Below are 17,853 nucleotides of genomic sequence, written 5' to 3'. Positions count from 1 at the left end.
GAGTGTGTTTGGAGAGGGGGGGAGATAGAATTACATGGAATTTACAGCACAGGAATACAGACAAATGGTTTAAGTTCTTGAGCCTCATCCCACTCAACCCCATTTACTTCATCTCACCCTATTAACACACCCTCCTGTCCTTCTCTGTGCCATGTGCTTATCCCAGGAATTTTGTTAAGAGCTGATGCTGAGGCCTTTTGAAAGGCCGTAAATCTTTAGACAGGTTAGAGATAATGAATCCCAGACAGGATTAGGTTCCTTTTTTAAAGAGTCTTTGCTCCTGTTGGAGCTGATTATTTGTCAGGGTTTTGTTTCTTTACCCTCTGGTGGAAGGACTGTGAGTCTTGGAAAATCAGATCAGGGTGTGTGTGCAGCACTGGCCTCCTTGTAGATGTTGCTGGGCTGTCAATTGTGAAAATAACCCCACCTCTCAGAAGCAGAGAGCTTCTGCTAAACCTACACAAATCATCCAGAAAACTCTATCAGGAACTAATCTAAAATTAATTAATCTATTGGAGCTTTTAAATAAGCAGTGAGCAAATCTTCAAAAAATAGAAACAGACTATCTTGTTTGTAATCTAATAGAAAATCTTTAGATGTTGATTATATAACTTAACGGGAGAGAATTATTATATCATCCAAAGACCTTTACTTTAGTTATTGTTGGTGATTGTTGGGCATTGCACTGTTTGTGCCCAGCTACAGGTAAGCCATTATTAAGCAACTTCATTTCCACCTCCCCAACAGAGAGGGCACTATTAAATAAAGCTCGGCTATTGCAAGATATTGCAATTATGTAATTAGTGGCATGGAGGCACAATGGTTAGCACTGCTACCTCACAGCACCAGGGACCCAAGTTCGATTCCTGGCTTGGGTCGCTGTCTGCGGAGTCTGCACATGCTCCCCGTGTCTGCGAGGGTTTCCTCCGGGTGCTCCGGTTTCCTCCCACAGTCCAAAAGGCGTGCTGGTTAGGTGCATTGGCCATACTAAATTCTCCCTCAGTGTACCCGAACTGAAGCCGGAGTGTGGCGACTGGGGGATTTTCATAGTAACTTCATTGCAGTGTTAATGTTAGCCTACTTGTACCTAATAAATAAATACATTTTAACTTCAGTGTGATGGCTTAACAGCTTCCTATCACATTCCTCTCTCAGGTACGAACCCATATATTTTAAAACCCACCCCTGCCACTCATTAAAATAGTGGAAGGAGGAATTTGATACAAGCACTTTGCAAGTCATCGCTGACACTAATTTTTAAGCTCATGTGTTTAAAGTTAAGGATTGAGATGGGATGTCTCATCATCAACACCTCTGCTCCCATAGGACCCCCATTACTCAATAAAACGATGGGGTGCAAGGAACTGAGGCTAGATAAATATGTTTTATTATGTAGCTGTGCAAAACGATGGCAGGGTCCTAACCTCAGTCCAGTTGTAGAATTACAGAATAGAATCATTGAATCCCTACAGTGCAAAGAGGCCATTTGGCCCATCGAGTCTGCACCGACTCTCTGTCAGAATAACCTACCCAGGCCCTCTTCCCCCTCACCCTATCCCCGTAACCCCACACATTTCGCATGGCTAAACCATACAACCTACATATCTTGGGAGACTAACATGCAATTTAGCATGGCCAATCCACCTAACCTATCTTTGGACTGTGGGAGGAAACCGGAGCACCTGGAGCATACCCACGCGGACACAGGGAGAATGTGCAAACATCATACAGAAAGTCACCTCAGACCGGAATCGAACCTGGGTCCCTGGTGTTGTGAGGCAACAGTGCTAATCACTGTGCCTCAGTGCCACTTCTGAATCGCACCGCCACTGGGTTTATCAGGTGTCCAACCATTCGTGGCCAGGCATGGTGGGGGGTGGGGGGGGTGCGGCTTCTGATGGTCTATCAAATACACCCACGCCTGCAAGACACAAACCCAAACCACCAAAAAACATTTCCCTCCTTGCCCTTGCCAACCATTCCTCCACCTGCATGCTGGCTCCTCTAGCCTGGTCCTGGCAAGACCCGTACATTCACCTTACATCCTGTCTCCAGCACTGAACGCCTTTCCCTTGCTTTGGCTGCAAACCCAGCTCCCAGTGGCACTGTTGGCACATGAGAGCTGCTGGCCCTCAGTTTAGCTGGCAGCTATCTGAGGCGGGACGACTTCTTGGTGAGGGGGCGTGGGGGGGGGGCGGGGAGGGCGGTTTGGTGGGGGGGGGGACTACCAGCCTCTGGCCAATTAAAGAACCATTGACCATGTAATAGCTGCGGAGTGAGCCTGCCAAACAGAGGGTCACTCACCCCTGACCTTTATGTCAGGTGGTGGAACCTGAGCTCTGGTTTCCAGTGATGTGGGATATTTGTACACCAGTGTATTCATCTTTTCCTGAAAGATCTCTTAAAGGGGAAAAGTCTAAAATAATGCAGGAGAAAGGATAGTTCCAAGCTACCCAAGAATCGCTCCTTGTTTTAGAATGACTTTTACAGCAACATTCACACCTGTATATTTTTTTCTTCTCGTCACATCAGTCCTCCTTTTTCTTAATTTTTATTAGTTGTTATTGTTGGTGGGGGAGTATTTTCTAGCAACTGGCCACTGTGACTAGAAACAAATAGTCTACTGTAGTGAATTTAACAAAGCCTTGTCACAAGTTTCAAGTTTGTTTATTAGTGTCACAAGTAGGCTTACATTAACACTGCAATGAAGTTACTGTGAAAATCCACATTCCGGCACCTGGTCGGGTACACTGAAGAAAAATTTACATGGCCAATGCATCTAACCAGCACATCTTTTGGACTATGGGAAGAAACCCATGCAGACACGGGGAGAATGTGCAGACTCGGCACAGACAGTGACCCAAGCCAGGAAACGAACCTGGGTTCCTGGCGCAGTGAGGCAGCAGTGCTAACCACTGTGCCACCATGCCAACCCAGTGCTGGATCACAGCCTATTCTCCCCTCATATCTATGTAATTAGCTTTGGATAAGTTTAAGACTCTTATTTTGGGCACAAGCATGAAGGTCTCAAACTTAATATCAAATACTGTGTCATATTCATGTTTTTCCAGAGGATCTTTTACAGTGGGGTCAGTAATTAACACTGGCTTATTACATTATCTCTAAGATAGCCTAGGAAGGATGTACTGGCCCGGAAGCAGTGCAGCAAAGCTTCACTGGGTTGAATCCTGGGACAAGAGGGGCTGTCCTGAGAGGATGAATAAACTGGGCCTTTGCTCTCATTGAAACCTAATAGATTATGAATGGGGCTCAACAGATAGACACTGAGATATTGTTCCTTTGACTGGGGAATCTGGAACACAGTCACAGGATGAAGGGACAATCACTTAGGACTGAGGAGAGAAATATCTTCACTCAAAGGATTGTGAACCTTGGAAAGCTCTATTCTAGAGGTTTGTGGATGCTGAGATAGGCAGATTTTTGATCTCTTAAGGAATCAAAGGATTTTCAGGGTGGGCAGGAATGTGAGTTGAGGTAAAAAATTAGCCATGATCATATTCATAGAATCATAGAATCCCTACAGTGCAGAAGGAGGCCATTCAACCCATTGAGTGTGCACCAACTCTCTGACAGTGTATCTTACTGAGGCCCTCTTTCCTGCCCTATCCCCGTAACCCCACACATTTACCCTGGTTAATCCATGTAACATGCACATCTTACAACACCAAGGGACAATTTAGCATGGCCAGTCTATTTAATCTGCACATCTTTGGACTGTGGGAGGAAACCAGAGCACCCGGAGGAAATCCATGCAGAAACAGGGAGAACGTGCAAACTCCACAGTCACCCAAGGCTAGAATCAAACCCAGGTCCCTGGAGCCGTGAGGCAGTCAGTGCTAACCATTGTGCCACCATGCCACCCAAATTAAATGATGGAGCAGGCTCAAGCAGCCATATGGTTGATTTCATCTCCTATATGATTTGTGCTGAGTTAACTAAAATCAGATAGGGTGCCAGAAGGACTGCTGGACCTCTAATCCAACCAATGAGATGTTGTACCATGACAGTCTTCTGGGTAAAGAGCGGGAAGGGTGTGGGGGGGAGTTAGTGGGACTAATTGGCTAGTTCCTTCAAAGAATTGGCACAGCTATGTTGAACAGAATGTTTTCCTTCCGTGCTGTAAGGCTCTATCATAGAAATTTCCTTAGGGCCCCTGGCAAAGTGGAAGCCAGCCCACGCATGTGGAAGTTTCAGGTGAAGAAGGGTTCAATTTAAACCTGAGCCCCTAGAGTGGAAATGCCTTCCGACACTCACTGCCAAAACTCATTAAAGTGAAAGAACTGGAGGTTGATTCGAGGTTTCAGACAGATACCTTAGCAAGCGCTGAATGGCATTGAGAAGCAAGGGGTGAAAATTGGCAGAGAAGAGTAAAAGAATAACTTAGTGAATGCTTTCAGTCAGAATTTGCTTGCATGTGAATTAATGTAGAATATTAATGCTTCTAATTAACCCCGACAGAAGCATCATTATATCAATGTCACGCACAGAGACTCAGTAAATACATAATAATATGCGTTTATATCAGAGAATAACATGTCTGAAGAGTTGTCAAAAGATAGAGAACACTTTTGTAAGATAAATACTAGATGATGAAAAATGCAAAAAATGTCATGACCAAAGTGTAAAGGTATGTGACTTGGAGACTTTGTTGCAGCTTTAACCAGGTATTAGGGTGGTAATTGTCATTCCATTTGTGCATTAGGCTGCACTTTATTTCCTAAAAGGATCAAAGTTAGGAATTCACACTTTACGAGCACCATATTTTTTATGGCCAGGGTAATGTTCATTACTATAGAGAGAGAACAAAAATCCCTGAGAAATTTTAGATGACTTGTTTTTATGGCTCCCAAATGGCAAAATAGTCCTAAAATCTTAATCTTTGTCTTTTTATGGCACAGATACAGAGTATTGCCTTACAGTCCACAGATTTACAAGCTATGGCAGGAGTGAATCAGTCTCAAAGAGATGTGTTTCAAAGGAGGAATGTCATTCAGTTGGCTGCCGTCATATCAGGAAGTTTGGTTATACGGTGAGTGCTGGCACGGGCGAAATGGGCTGAATAGCCTCTTTTTGTGCTGGAAATTTCTTTTGAAGTATCTAACCAGAAGTGCCCATGAATTAACGAGTGGCATTTCACCAGCATTCCCTGTTAAACGCCTGCATATATGAAAACAAATAAATTTCACCTTGCTCGGAACAGAGATATGAATACATTATCGAAGGTGCCACAAGCTGCTGATGTCCTCGGTGGATTCAGATTTAAAGCCTTTTGTTGTCTATATTTTAATTGCCAAATTCTCCATATGTATCAGTTGGCTTTTCCATGCCGAGTGTTGCCAGAAATCAGGTAGGATTCTTTAACCAATTATGGACAGACGCAATTTAGGGGAAATTATTTTAGCTCTGCCCAAGCTACTGAGTTTTCTCAATAGACATTAATTAACCTAGTTTGTACACTTCATCCCTTGGTTTTTATCTTAGGGACTTGCACAAAATCTAGGAGGGAGAGTAAAAGTCACCATAGTCCCAAATGATCTCCCCTTTGAAATGGAGAGCTGACTGGTGATTTAACCTGAGTATCACCACCCCTCAGGCGAGGGCAAAGTTGTGAAGGCGGGGCCTTCAAGAATTAACTCAACTGGGGGGAGTTGAGGATAGGAATTGAGTCCATGTTTTTGGCACCGCTCTGCATCACTAAACAGCCTTCCAACCAACTGAGCTAAACTGACCCCCAGAAGGGAGATTCGGCGGGGTTCTCCCAAAAAAATTCCAAGTGGCGAATTCACCTAAAAACTGGAGTAAATCCTGCTGGTTTTTTTCAGTCGGAGTTTCAAGATGAAGCTCCCACACTGGGTGCACTGCTGAGTCTGTGAATCAGTCCAAAAATCAGGGGATGAGGCCTATTCCCGCTGGAGAGGCCGACAGCATAGCACTGAGCGAGCCACTGTGCATGCGCCGATCTATCAGTGTCGATTTGTCTGCTGGCCTCCCGATTGCTGGCTCACTGACCCCCCACCCACCCACCCCCCCCATGGCCCTGATTGCTGGACCCCCAAACGTGCCCGGGGTCAGCCTCGACCCCCCCCCCCCCCCCCCCCCACAGCCCTGATCTCCCATTTTCCCTCACCCCCTCCCCCGATTGTTCCCCTGAGCAGTCCCTACACCCCTCCCCCCTGATTCTTCCCCCTCAGCAGGCTGATACCCTCCCCTCACACCAATGGCTAGCCCCGAATGCTGGCCTCCCTCCCTCTGTCACTCATCTCCACATCATGACTCAGCCCAAATGCAGAGTGGAAATGGGACGCACCACCCCTTTGGCATATCTGATGGGCAGTGCCATGGTGTCCCCTGGGCATTGGCACTTTGCCCTTTGGGCAGTGATAGAGGGCCCAGTCTGGCACTGCCAAGGTGGCAATGCCCAGGGGGCACCCCCCCCCCCCCCCCCAGTGCCCAACCCTCTGGGAGGCCTCGATTGCCCCTGCTCACTCCAGCGGGGTCAGGCCGCCAGCTCCCCGCAAGTGGGGAGCTATACTAAACCCCATTGGAGTGAAATACTCCTGGGGGGGGGGGGGGGGGGGGGGGGAAGCGAGGCTAGCGGGCCCAGAGATTTCAGTCCCAAGCCCGCAAGTGATATTAAAATTGAATGCAAATTATAATTTAAATAAATTTCAATTTCACGGGAATTGGCGCGGAGCTGACGGCACCGGAAATCCGGCTGCCGGAGATGCGCGGAGGCTGTGGTGTCCAGCGGGGATCCCGTGAGACGGCCTCCGCTTGAGTCTCCCGGTCCGCTGCACTACAAAAGCAGCGCAGTGGGATGGGAGAATCGCCCCCCTCGATGTCAGGTAGTTGGATACAAACACTGTAGAACTGCAAGTAGTGAATCATCCTGAAAATGAATGGTACCAGGAATGGGTGGTTCCAATGCATGGACTGAAAGCCTGTGATTGGAGGGGAATGCAAATCCAGTGGGAATGTTTCATCAGGAAGCATTTTGTTTTTTGTTTCAGGAGTGCACTTCCTGCTGTGAAGGGATGATCTGTAACATCGAGGTGCCAACGAACCACACAAATGCCGTGCTTGTGGTTAAACAGCGCCACCAGTTCTCTTCGTCTGCCAGCAAGAGGGTGTTGAGCATACCCTGGATCACAGTAACATTGCTAGCCATGCTCTCGGTATGATAAAGAGCAAGTGAAGATGAGCGAAGGTGATGTTTTTAATGCGTATCAGCCATGTTGACCGATGCCGACTTTGGAAAAACAAGTGTCTACTTCAAAATAGTCCCAAATATTTGCACAGCCGGTGACAGGTACATGCTGTCATTTTATCCTCTCGCATCACAAGGACTGTATTTAGAGGTAACTTGATGTGAGAAAGTACTGTTGCAATAGACTGCTGAGCTTGGCTCAATGAGTGCCTAGGACCTCACGAGGAAGATCACAGGACAGTCAGCATGAAGATAAATATGGATTTCCTTTCTTTAGTCTGAATCATTTTTTTCTGTCCTCTCTTCCTTTCCTGCAAGTGTTGGATCAATTGGCAAGGTGGACACCCTTGTCTGAACCTTGGCAGTATGTGTCTGTGAACTATTCAGCTGTGAATTATCAACCACCATCCTTATCTGGTGTTCACACACTTCCAGTGGGAGCTACTGGACGATGATCTGGAGCAGAAATCTTGGCCATTTTTCTCCATTCTCCACCGGTGAACTGGGGCCAGTTACATCTTCCCCAAAATGCCGCCCGAGTGCGAATCGAGGAACGCAGGAAAGACGACGGATTGATCTAGCCACCTTCCTGCTCTGTTTGAATTAGCAAATGGCTGGATCAAATCACATAGTAACTTTGCAGATATTTGTACAAATTTCTCAAAAAACTGATCACAATGTATGCAATCCCCATCCCGCCTCTCTTCACTTCGGTGACCGCAACTGCTATTTATGATATAAGGCTAATTCTTTGACGATAAAATGGTGGATGGTAATTGTCAGAAGTAAATTTCTTCTAAAAGGGGTAAAGTTATTTTCACAATAGAGCAAAAAGAAATGCAGAAACTATAAGCCATAAAAACACAAGCCAATAGCAATTAGCACTATTTAACTGGAACCAATTTCACGAGTAATATGTTATAGCTGAAGATAGATTTTGGATGTCTGTAAATAAATGTCAGCACTGGCTTGTGGTGTCCCAGTCGGATGTAGTCAAAAGATTAATTTGTAAAGAATTAAAAGATATAAAGTAAAATTTTAAAAGATTGAAGTGATCAAGTTATTAATTGTCATAATTTGAAGTCACGCTCTGTACCTGAGATAAGGTGCCCCTTGTTTTAAACAAAGGACAAAAAGGAAAACACATCTGAAAACATTTAATACAATAAGTTATTCTTTGGAATGGAATGACTATTATTATTTGCCCAAATGCAGTAGCCATACTGTAACAGCAACATCCCACAATGCTCTTGATTTGATTTGATTTATTATTGTCACATGTATTAACATACAGTGAAAAGTATTGTTTCTTGCGCGCTATTCAGACAAGTTATATACAGTTCATAGAGAAGGAAACGAGAGAGTGCAGAATATAGTGTTAAGAGTTAGATTGAAGTTTTAGAAGGATAGAATGAGAGTAAAAGATAGAATTAGAAGATATGCTGGGCACAGCTTGCAAGGAGTCGCCTCGCTCCGGCGTCATCTTGGATTTGTCTTGGTGCTTTACTTGAGAGAAGAAACCTGACCATGTCCCTTTGCTTCTCATTTTTAAATTGTGCCGTGAGATCTTCGACATCTGCCAATTCTCATTCAATGGCTAAAAGCAAATTACTGCGGATGCTGGAATCTGAAACCAAAAGAGAAAACGCTGGAAAATCTCAGCAGGTCTGGCAGCATCTGTAAGGAGAGAAAAGAACTGACGTTTCGAGTCCAGATGACCCTTTGTCAAAGCTATCACTGCAGGCAGTCCATTCCACACCCCAACCACTCTCTGCGTAAAGAACCTACCTCTGATATCCTTCCTATATCTCCCACCACGAACCCTATAGTTATGCCCCCTTGTAATAGCTCCATCCACCCGAGGAAATAGTCTTTGAACGTTCACTCTATCTATCCCCTTCATCATTTTATAAACCTCTATTAAGTCTCCCCTCAGCCTCCTCCGCTCCAGAGAGAACAGCCCTAGCTCCCTCAAGCTTTCCTCATAAGACCTACCCTCCAAACCAGGCAGCATCCTGGTAAATCTCCTCTGCACTCTTTCCAGCGCTTCCACATCCTTCTTATAGTGAGGTGACCAGAACTGCACACAATATTCCAAATGTGGTCTCACCAAGGTCCTGTACAGTTGCAGCATAACCCCACGGCTCTTAAACTCCAACCCCCTGTTAATAAAAGCTAACACACTATAGGCCTTCTTCACAGCTCTATCCACTTGAGTGGCAACCTTTAGAGATCTGTGGATATGGACCCCAAGATCTCTCTGTTGCTCCACAGTCTTCAGAACCCTACCTTTGACCCTGTAATCCACATTTAAATTAGTCCTACCAAAATGAATCACCTCACATTTCTCAGGGTTAAACTCCATTTGCCATTTCTCAGCCCAGCTTTGCATCCTATCTATGTCTCTTTGCAGCCTACAACAGCCCTCCACCTCATCCACTACTCCACCAATCTTGGTGTCATCAGCAAATTTACTGATCCACCCTTCAGCCCCCTCCTCTAAGTCATTAATAAAAATCACAAAGAGCAGAGGACCAAGCACTGATCCCTGCGGCGCTCTGCTAGCAACCTGCCTCCAATCCGAAAATTTTCCATCCACCACCACCCTCTGTCTTCGATCAGACAGCCAGTTACTTATCCAATCGGCCAACTTTCCCTCTATCCCACACCTCCTCACTTTCATCATAAGCCGACCATGGGGGACCTTATCAAACGCCTTACTAAAATCCATGTATATGACATCAACTGCCCTACCTTCATCAACACACTTAGTTACCTCCTCAAAAAATTCAATCAAATTTGTGAGGCACGACTTGCCCTTCACGAATCCGTGCTGACTATCCCGGATTAATCCGCGTCTTTCTAAATGGTCGTAAATCCCATCCCTAAGGACCTTTTCCATCAATTTACCAACCACCAAAGTAAGACTAACCGGTCTATAATTCTGTTGAAAGGTGCCATTATCTTTATTTTTCCTTCCATAGATGCTGCCTGACATGTTGAATATTTATAGCATTTTCTGTGTATATTTCGGATTACTAGCATTCGTGGCAAGCAAGCAGCAAGCAAGCAATAATCACCTGATTGCAGATGTTTGGATAAGTTTAAAGTTCATTTATTAGTGTCATAAGTAGGCTTGCATTAACGCTGCAATGAAGTTACTGTGAAAATCCCCCTTGTCGCCACACTCCGGTGCCTGTTCAGGTGCACTGAGGGAGAATTTAGCATGGCCAATGCACCTAACCAGCACCTGAAAAAGAACCCCTTATCCCCACTTGCTGTTTTCTACCCATTAAGAAGTCTCACACCAGGTTAAAGTTAACCTGGTGTTGTGAGACTTCTTACTGTGCTTACTTCAGTCCAACGCCAGCATCTCCACATCATCCTACCCATTAGCCAATTAGCCAAGGCTTTCATTGGCTAGTGCTTGGAAAGGGCTTGCCCAAAACTACCTGGGGATTCTTAACATGCTTTCTGCATTTGTACTATAATAATAGCCAGTGTAGAGTTACAATATAACCACGGTATGCCCTTTTGTAAAATGTCACGGGAGGAGAATGAATGATTGTTTGCTACCTTCATTTGACTCCAGCTCTCTTTGCCGCTCACTATTCTCTACTGCTGCAACTTCCCCCACCCGACTTTCATGTCCCATCATCTCCCCACTGCTTACCTACCCCTGGGAAAACCATCCATTCAAAACTCAGAATGGCAATGAGCAGCTTCTCGGGGTGACTCAATGGGACGATTCAAAATATAACTGCAGCAGAAAAATGAGACTACTGCTTCAAGGCAATAAGAGCAATTCCTTTTGGTTACACTCGATTTTAAGATCTTTATTGGTGTTTTGGGATCATATTACAAAACCCAGTTTGCTTTTTGATGAAAACTGTAACTCAACCACTTTATTCATGACACATTGTCCAAAATATGTCATTTTTTTAATCAGCTTTTTTCTGCCCAACTGTTGCAGTTTATGTAGGATCGGGGGTAGAATTTTCCCATTTTGAGACTAAGGGCGGTGACAGCTGATTCCAGCGGTGACTTTCCTGCTGAGCAGAATGGCAGGATCCCACACCAGATTCTGCTTTTGGAACCTCTTTAATTATGCACAAGCAAGTTCGCCTCTGAGTCACCTGGAGAGCTCCCTGGCACCATATTTAAACACCAGTCCAGCACACTCATATCACTCCTCTCCAGCCCACCAGACCATGCAACATGTCAGCAACCCAGAGGAAAAAGGCTAGCAGCCGGAAGATGAAGTCTGTTTCTCGATTCAACCACCCTCCTCCAAGCCCATCACCTTCAAGGCTCCCATGCCCTACTTGGATTTCTACCCTGGAGTCTTCATCCACCCCCTTCCAGTAAGCAATGTGATATCCCTTTGACCCCATTTTAGTTTGAACTTTTCATGCAGACTTGCTGGGGTCCAGCATTCCTCCTCTCGGCCTTCCCTTTGCCTTCCATTGTTCATCCTTTTCATCCACCTCCTTGCCCCTCAGCTTGCCATCATGAGCCCTTGCCCTTCCCTCAACCTCCTTGAACAGCCCTCCTTCCATATTACCCTCTTGACTTTGTCAGATGACCCCCTGGTCACACCTCGCACTCCACCCCCGGTCGAAATTCAGATCTTTGTTGCGGAGGCTGCCTGAGTTCCACAGCACAGTCCTGTCCAGATAGACACTGGTGTGGGACACCAGGGGGGAAAGAGTCCCCTGTACTCCCCAATCCTAGGCACAGTGCTGATCCAACTGGGTGACACAGGCGGGTCCATGGGTCCAGAAGCACAGTGTTGTCCATGAAGACCAGCTTGGCATGGAGATGGGGGTTAGAGCACACCAGGAGCAGCACAGTACTATGGCAAAAAATTGTTGCACTCACCTCGAAGTCTCTTGTGAACAGAGGGTGGTGGCCTTGTCTGCACCACTCATGAGCAATTGGATTTTAGATCAATGTAATTTCATGCAGGCGCGATATAAGATTGGAAGGCCTGATGGGATGTTGACGGGCAGTTGCTTCCATAGAATCATAGAATTCCTACAGTGCAGAAGCAGGTCATTCAGTCCATTGAGTCCGCACTGAGGGCTTATTCCCGTAAGCTCCCGTATTTACCCTAGCTGGTCCCCCTGACACTAAGGATCAATTTAGCATGGCCAATCCCCCTAACCTTCGCATCTTTGCACCGTGGGAGGAAACTGGAGCACCCGGAGGAAACCCACGCAGACACGGGGAGAATGTGCAAACTTCACACAGTGACCCAAGCCGTGAATTGAACCCGGCTGCCTGGCGCTGTGAGGCAGCAGTGCTAACCACTGTGCCACCCTTAAATGAGCATTCATGAGATGCAAGTGAATGCAAATGGGATTCACCCCACCAGCCAACAAGGTGCTTGACCCGCCATTAACCTCCCATCCTGAGAATTGCAATGTGATTTTACATAGGTGGGTTTCTGACATTTTGGTTCCTGCTAGATTCTTCACTTCTGCCACAGGCGGAGTGGGAGAATTCCGCCCAGGGTGTGCTCTTTTCCAGTCTTGTTAGACCTGAAGGACTTCACTCTTCACAGGCAATTTCATTGCCTGAAGCCAATCTGAGCTGCACTGTTCTTACACTGGTCCTTGGGGAGTTGGATTTTCACTGGACACCAGCAGCCAACTTCATCAATGAGGCAGGGAATCCCACCAGGAGTTTTTCCTATATGAATGCGGCCTATCCCAACGTTCCACCCTCACATAAAACTACAATTGTGGTGTTAAAGAGGAACACACCTGCACTCAGTGGATTTACAAGATATAATTCTCATGTGCTTGTAAAATAGCAAATCCCTATACTTAGCAGTGCAAATTGAAGTTTTCATGTGTGTGTATATACTCTGTATGAATATGAGCATTTTGCTGATTATACCTGTCAATTCACAAATTCACACTTACTAAAGAGGAACAATCATTCGCAATGTGCAAAGAAAATCCCTACAGCGACAAAAACTAATTGGCGCAGAGGCGGAATGTTTACTGATGCTAAATGAACTTAGCAATCTTTCCTTGTTCTGTTTTGCAATAAACTTTCAATCTGGCATCATCTTGTCTCCTTAAAGAGAGAGTTTTACATTGGCAGCACAGTAACATATAGCTGAATGCTCCTGTCTCTTTAAGAGAGAGAATAATCCAAATTCTCATCAATACCATGGAAGATCTGCCAATCGTAGATTCCCACAGTGCAGAAGGAGGCCATTCGGCCCATCGAGTCTGCGCCAACCACAATCCCACCCAGGCCCTATCCCCATAACCCCATGCATTTACCCTAGCTAGTCCTCCTGACTCTAAAGGCCATTTGGCATGGCCTAACCCGCACATCTCTGGACTGTGGGGGGAAGCCGGAGCACCCGGAGGAAACCCACACAGACACGGGGAGAACGTGCAAACTCCACACAGACAGTGACCCAAGCTGGGAATCGAACACGGGTCCCTGATGCTGTGAGGCAGCAGTGCTAACCACTGTGCCAGCGTGCTGCTCTAATTTCTGTAAAGTACAAATTGGGGCAGTTTTTCTCCTCAGATATAAAACAGTTTTAATTTTATTTCCACTGCTTCAAGATTCACTAAACTCCCAAGTGCTAATAGCACTCAGTTTTCTTGTTTAATTCATTTACAAATTTAATCACAACTCCAGTGGTGAACTCAGGTGGGTGTTTTATTTATTCATTCTTTTATAGGATGTGAGCTTTGCTGGCGAGGCCAGCATTTGTTGCCCAACCCTTGAAAAGGTGATGGTGTGAGTAGGTACAACTACAATGCCAGTCTCATGGTCCTCCTATTGTCAGGAGGAGAAAGTTATTTGTAAATTAATTTTAAAGGAATGAGGAGGTGTCACAGGGAGAGCAACAAATACTTAGAAAGCCTTCGGTGAATTTTAAAAGGTGTCAGAAATTTTCACCAAAGCTCAGTTGAGGCCAAAACATTGTGGGCCAGATTCTCTGACCTTGCCCACACCTGGGATTCTCCAGTCCCGCTGCAGTGAATGAAGATTTGGCTGAGCGTTGATTTCTCCATTCTCACTGGCAGCAGTGGCGTTGGGACGTAAACAGCCAGAGATGTCCAATCAGTATGTTTTCAAGAAGGAGTTAGATATAGCTCTTGGGGCTAACGGGATTAAAGGATAAAAGGGGAAAGCAGGAACGGGTTACTGAGTTGAATGATTAGCCATGATCACAATGAATAGTGGAGTAGGCTTGAATGGCCAAATGGCCTACTCCTCCTTTTATCTTTGTTAAAGTGGTGGGCTGGTTTGTCGGGAAATGAATTGTGGGTGCAGCCATGAAACCTGGAAACATAGAAAACTACAGCACAAAACAGGCCCTTCGGCCCCACAAGTTGTGCCGAACATATCCCTACCTTTTAGGCCTACCTATAACCCTCCATCCTATTAAGTCCCATGTACTCATCCAGGAGTCTCTTAAAAGACCCTATTGAGTTTGCCTCCACCACCACTGACGGCAGCCGATTCCACTCGCCCACCACCCTCTGTGTGAAAAACTTCCCCCTAACATTTCCCCTGTACCTACTCCCCAGCACCTTAAACCTGTGTCCTCTCATTGCAGCCATTTCCACCCTGGGAAAAAGCCTCTGAGAGTCCACCCGATTTATGCCTCTCAACATCTTATACACCTCTATTAGGTCTCCTCTCATCCTACATCTCTCCAAGGAGAAAAGACCAAGCTCCCTCAGCCTATCCTCATAAGGCATGCCACTCAATCCAGGCAACATCCTTGTAAATCTCCTCTGCACCCTTTCAATCTTTTCCACATCCTTCCTGTAATGAGGCGACCAGAACTGAGCACAGTACTCCAAGTGGGGTCTGACGAGGGTCTTATAAAGCTGCATCATTATCCCCGGACTCCTAAACTCAATCCCTCAATTGATAAAGGCCAGCACACCATACGCCTTCTTAACCACCTCCTCCACCTGCGGGGCTGATTTTAGAGTCCTATGGACCCGGACCCCAAGGTCCTTCTGATCCTCTACAGTACTGAGACTCTTTCCCTTTATATTGTACTCCTTCATCCCATTTGACCTGCCAAAATGGACCACTATGCATTTACCTGGGTTGAAGTCCATCTGCCACTTCTCTGCCCAGTCTTGCATCCTATCTATGTCCCTCTGTAACTTCTGACATCCCTCCAGACTATCCACAACCCCACCAACCTTCGTGTCGTCGGCAAACTTACCAACCCATCCCTCCACTTCCTCATCCAGGTCATTTATGAAAATGACAAACAACAAGGGACCCAGAACAGATCCCTGGGGCACACCACTGGTGACCGACCTCCATTTAGAAAAAGACCCATCTATACACACTCTCTGCCTCCTTTGGGCAAGCCAGTTCTGGATCCACAGGGCAGCAGCCCCTTGGATCCCATGCCCTCTCACTTTTTCTAGAAGCCTTGCATGGGGGACCTTATCCAACACCTTGCTAAAATCCATATAAACCACATCTACCGCTTTCCCTTCGTCAATGAATTTAGTCACATTTTTGAAGAACTCCACCAGGCTCGTAAGGCACGATCTGCCCTTGACAATGCCATGCTGAGTATTCTTGAGCATACTAAACCTCTCTAAATGCTCATAAATCTTGTCCCTCAGGATCTTCTCCATCAGCTTACCAACCACTGAGGTTAGACTCACCGGTCGGTAATTTCCTGGGCTATCCCTATTCCCCTTCTTGAAAATAGGAACCACATCCGCAATCCTCCAATCCTGATGAGTAATGGTGCATCCTCTTTGGTGATGCTAATGTTGTGGTGGCGCTAAATAGATGATTACAAAAGGGAGGGCAGTGGTGGTGGCACGGTGGCATAGTGGTTAGCACTGTTGCCTCACAGCGTCAGGTGCCCAGATTCAGTCCGAGCCTTGGGTTACTGTTTGTGTGGAGTTTGCACGTTCTCCCCATGTCTGCATGGGTTTCCTCCAGGTTCTCCATTTTCCTCCCACAGTCCAAAGATGTGAAGGTTTGGTGGATTGGCCATGCTAAATTGCCCCTTAGTGCCCAAAAGTGCGGCGGTCAAGGGGATTAGCTGGGTAAATAGTGGGGTTACGGGAATAGGGCCATGGTAAGATGAACTGTTGCAGAGTCGGTGCAGACTTGATGGTCTGAATGGCCTCCTTCTGCACTGTAGGTATTCTATGATTCCTTCTATGATCATTACCTCTGTGCCACTCTGCAGCACCATTACACAGTTTAGTGTTGCAGCACACTGGCTAAAAAGTACAGCCGAGTGTCAGGCCAGTCAATCATTCCCCTTCAGTGTGCAGAATGGATGTTGGTGTCTTAATATCAGGTGACACAGCTTGGCTTTTCCTCTTTGCTGATCCAGATCCTCAGAAGACAGGTTACCATATTCTCCCCGTGTCTGCATGGGTTTACAACGGGTGATCCGGTTTCCTCCCACAATTGGAAAGACGTGCTGGTTAGGTGTATTGACCATGCTAAATTCTCCATCGGTCTACCTGAACAGAAGTGTGGCAATTAGAGGATTTAAACAGTAACTTCATTGCAGTGTTAATGAACATTAATAAATAAACTTTAAAACATTTATTCTCTGTGAAGCACTTTGGGATATTTTGCTATTTTAGAGCTGTTACGTAAAATAAATGGTCATATCCAAATCCCTGTTCATCAAGTTTCTGCCATGTTCTTACTGAATGCAGTAAGAAGTTTAACAACACCAGGTTAAAGTCCAACAGGTTTATTTGGTAGCAAAAGCCACACAAGCTTTTGGAGCTCCAAGCCCCTTCTTCAGGTGAGTGGGAATTCTGAATTCCCACTCTCCTGAAGAAGGGGGTTGGAGCTCCGAAAGCTTGTGTGGCTTTTGCTACCAAATAAACCTGTTGGACTTTAACCTGGTGTTGTTAAACTTCTTACTGTGTTTACCCCAGTCCAACGCCGGCATCTCCACATCTTACTGAATGCACCATAGAAAGTATTCTTTCAAGTTGTATCACAGCTTGGTATGGCTCCTGCTCTGCCCAAGACCACAAGACACTACAAAAGGTCGTGAATGTAGCCCAATCCATCATGCAAACCAGTCTCCCATCCATTGAATCTGAGTACACTTCCCACTGCCTCGGCAAAGCAGCTGGCATAATTAAGGACCCCACGCACCCTGGACATTCCCTCTTCCACCTTCTTTCATCGGGAAAAAGATACAAAAGTCTGAGGTCACGTACCAACCAACTCAAGGACAGCTTCTTCCCAGCTGCCATCAGACTTTTGAATGGACCTACCTCACATTAAGTTGACCTTTCTCTACACCCTAGCTATGACTGTAACACTACATTCTGCACTCTCTCATTTCCTTCTCTATGAACGGTATGATTTGTCTGAATAGCGCACAAGAAACAATACTTTTCACTGTATGTAAATACATGTGACAATAATAAATCAAATCAAATCAAAAAGAAAGATTCAATGTAAGAGTTTGAAGCATCACCCAAACATATTTCCTTGTCTGGATACTTGCCTGGAGGTTCAATGATGCCCTTTTGAATGACTTTACTTCAAAAGCATTGCAATTGATATCTAAACTTGTTTTGTCAATGATAGGTTATGGTATTGAGCCAGAGTAGTGG

The 17,853-nt window shown here is 45.8% G+C and overlaps 1 protein-coding gene across 5 annotated transcripts in view; it reads left to right on the top strand.

The window, feature by feature from the left end:
- lypd6b (LY6/PLAUR domain containing 6B) overlaps positions 1–8,282 on the top strand; it is a 148,730-nt gene extending 140,448 nt beyond the window's left edge. For all 5 annotated transcript variants that reach the window (XM_078229157.1, XM_078229159.1, XM_078229158.1 and 2 more), the window contains 2 exons: positions 4,920–5,050; positions 7,032–8,282. In XM_078229157.1, the coding sequence (XP_078085283.1) occupies positions 4,920–5,050; positions 7,032–7,202 (302 nt within the window). In that variant the 3' untranslated portion in view covers positions 7,203–8,282. The remainder of the gene's footprint in view (positions 1–4,919; positions 5,051–7,031) is intronic.
- The last annotated feature ends 9,571 nt before the right edge of the window (positions 8,283–17,853 follow it).

This window comes from Mustelus asterias, chromosome 14 (genome assembly GCF_964213995.1).
Source record: "Mustelus asterias chromosome 14, sMusAst1.hap1.1, whole genome shotgun sequence".
NCBI lineage: Eukaryota > Metazoa > Chordata > Chondrichthyes > Carcharhiniformes > Triakidae > Mustelus > Mustelus asterias.
Note: the sequence above shows the minus strand (reverse complement) of the source record. Positions and strands in the feature narration are given on the sequence as shown.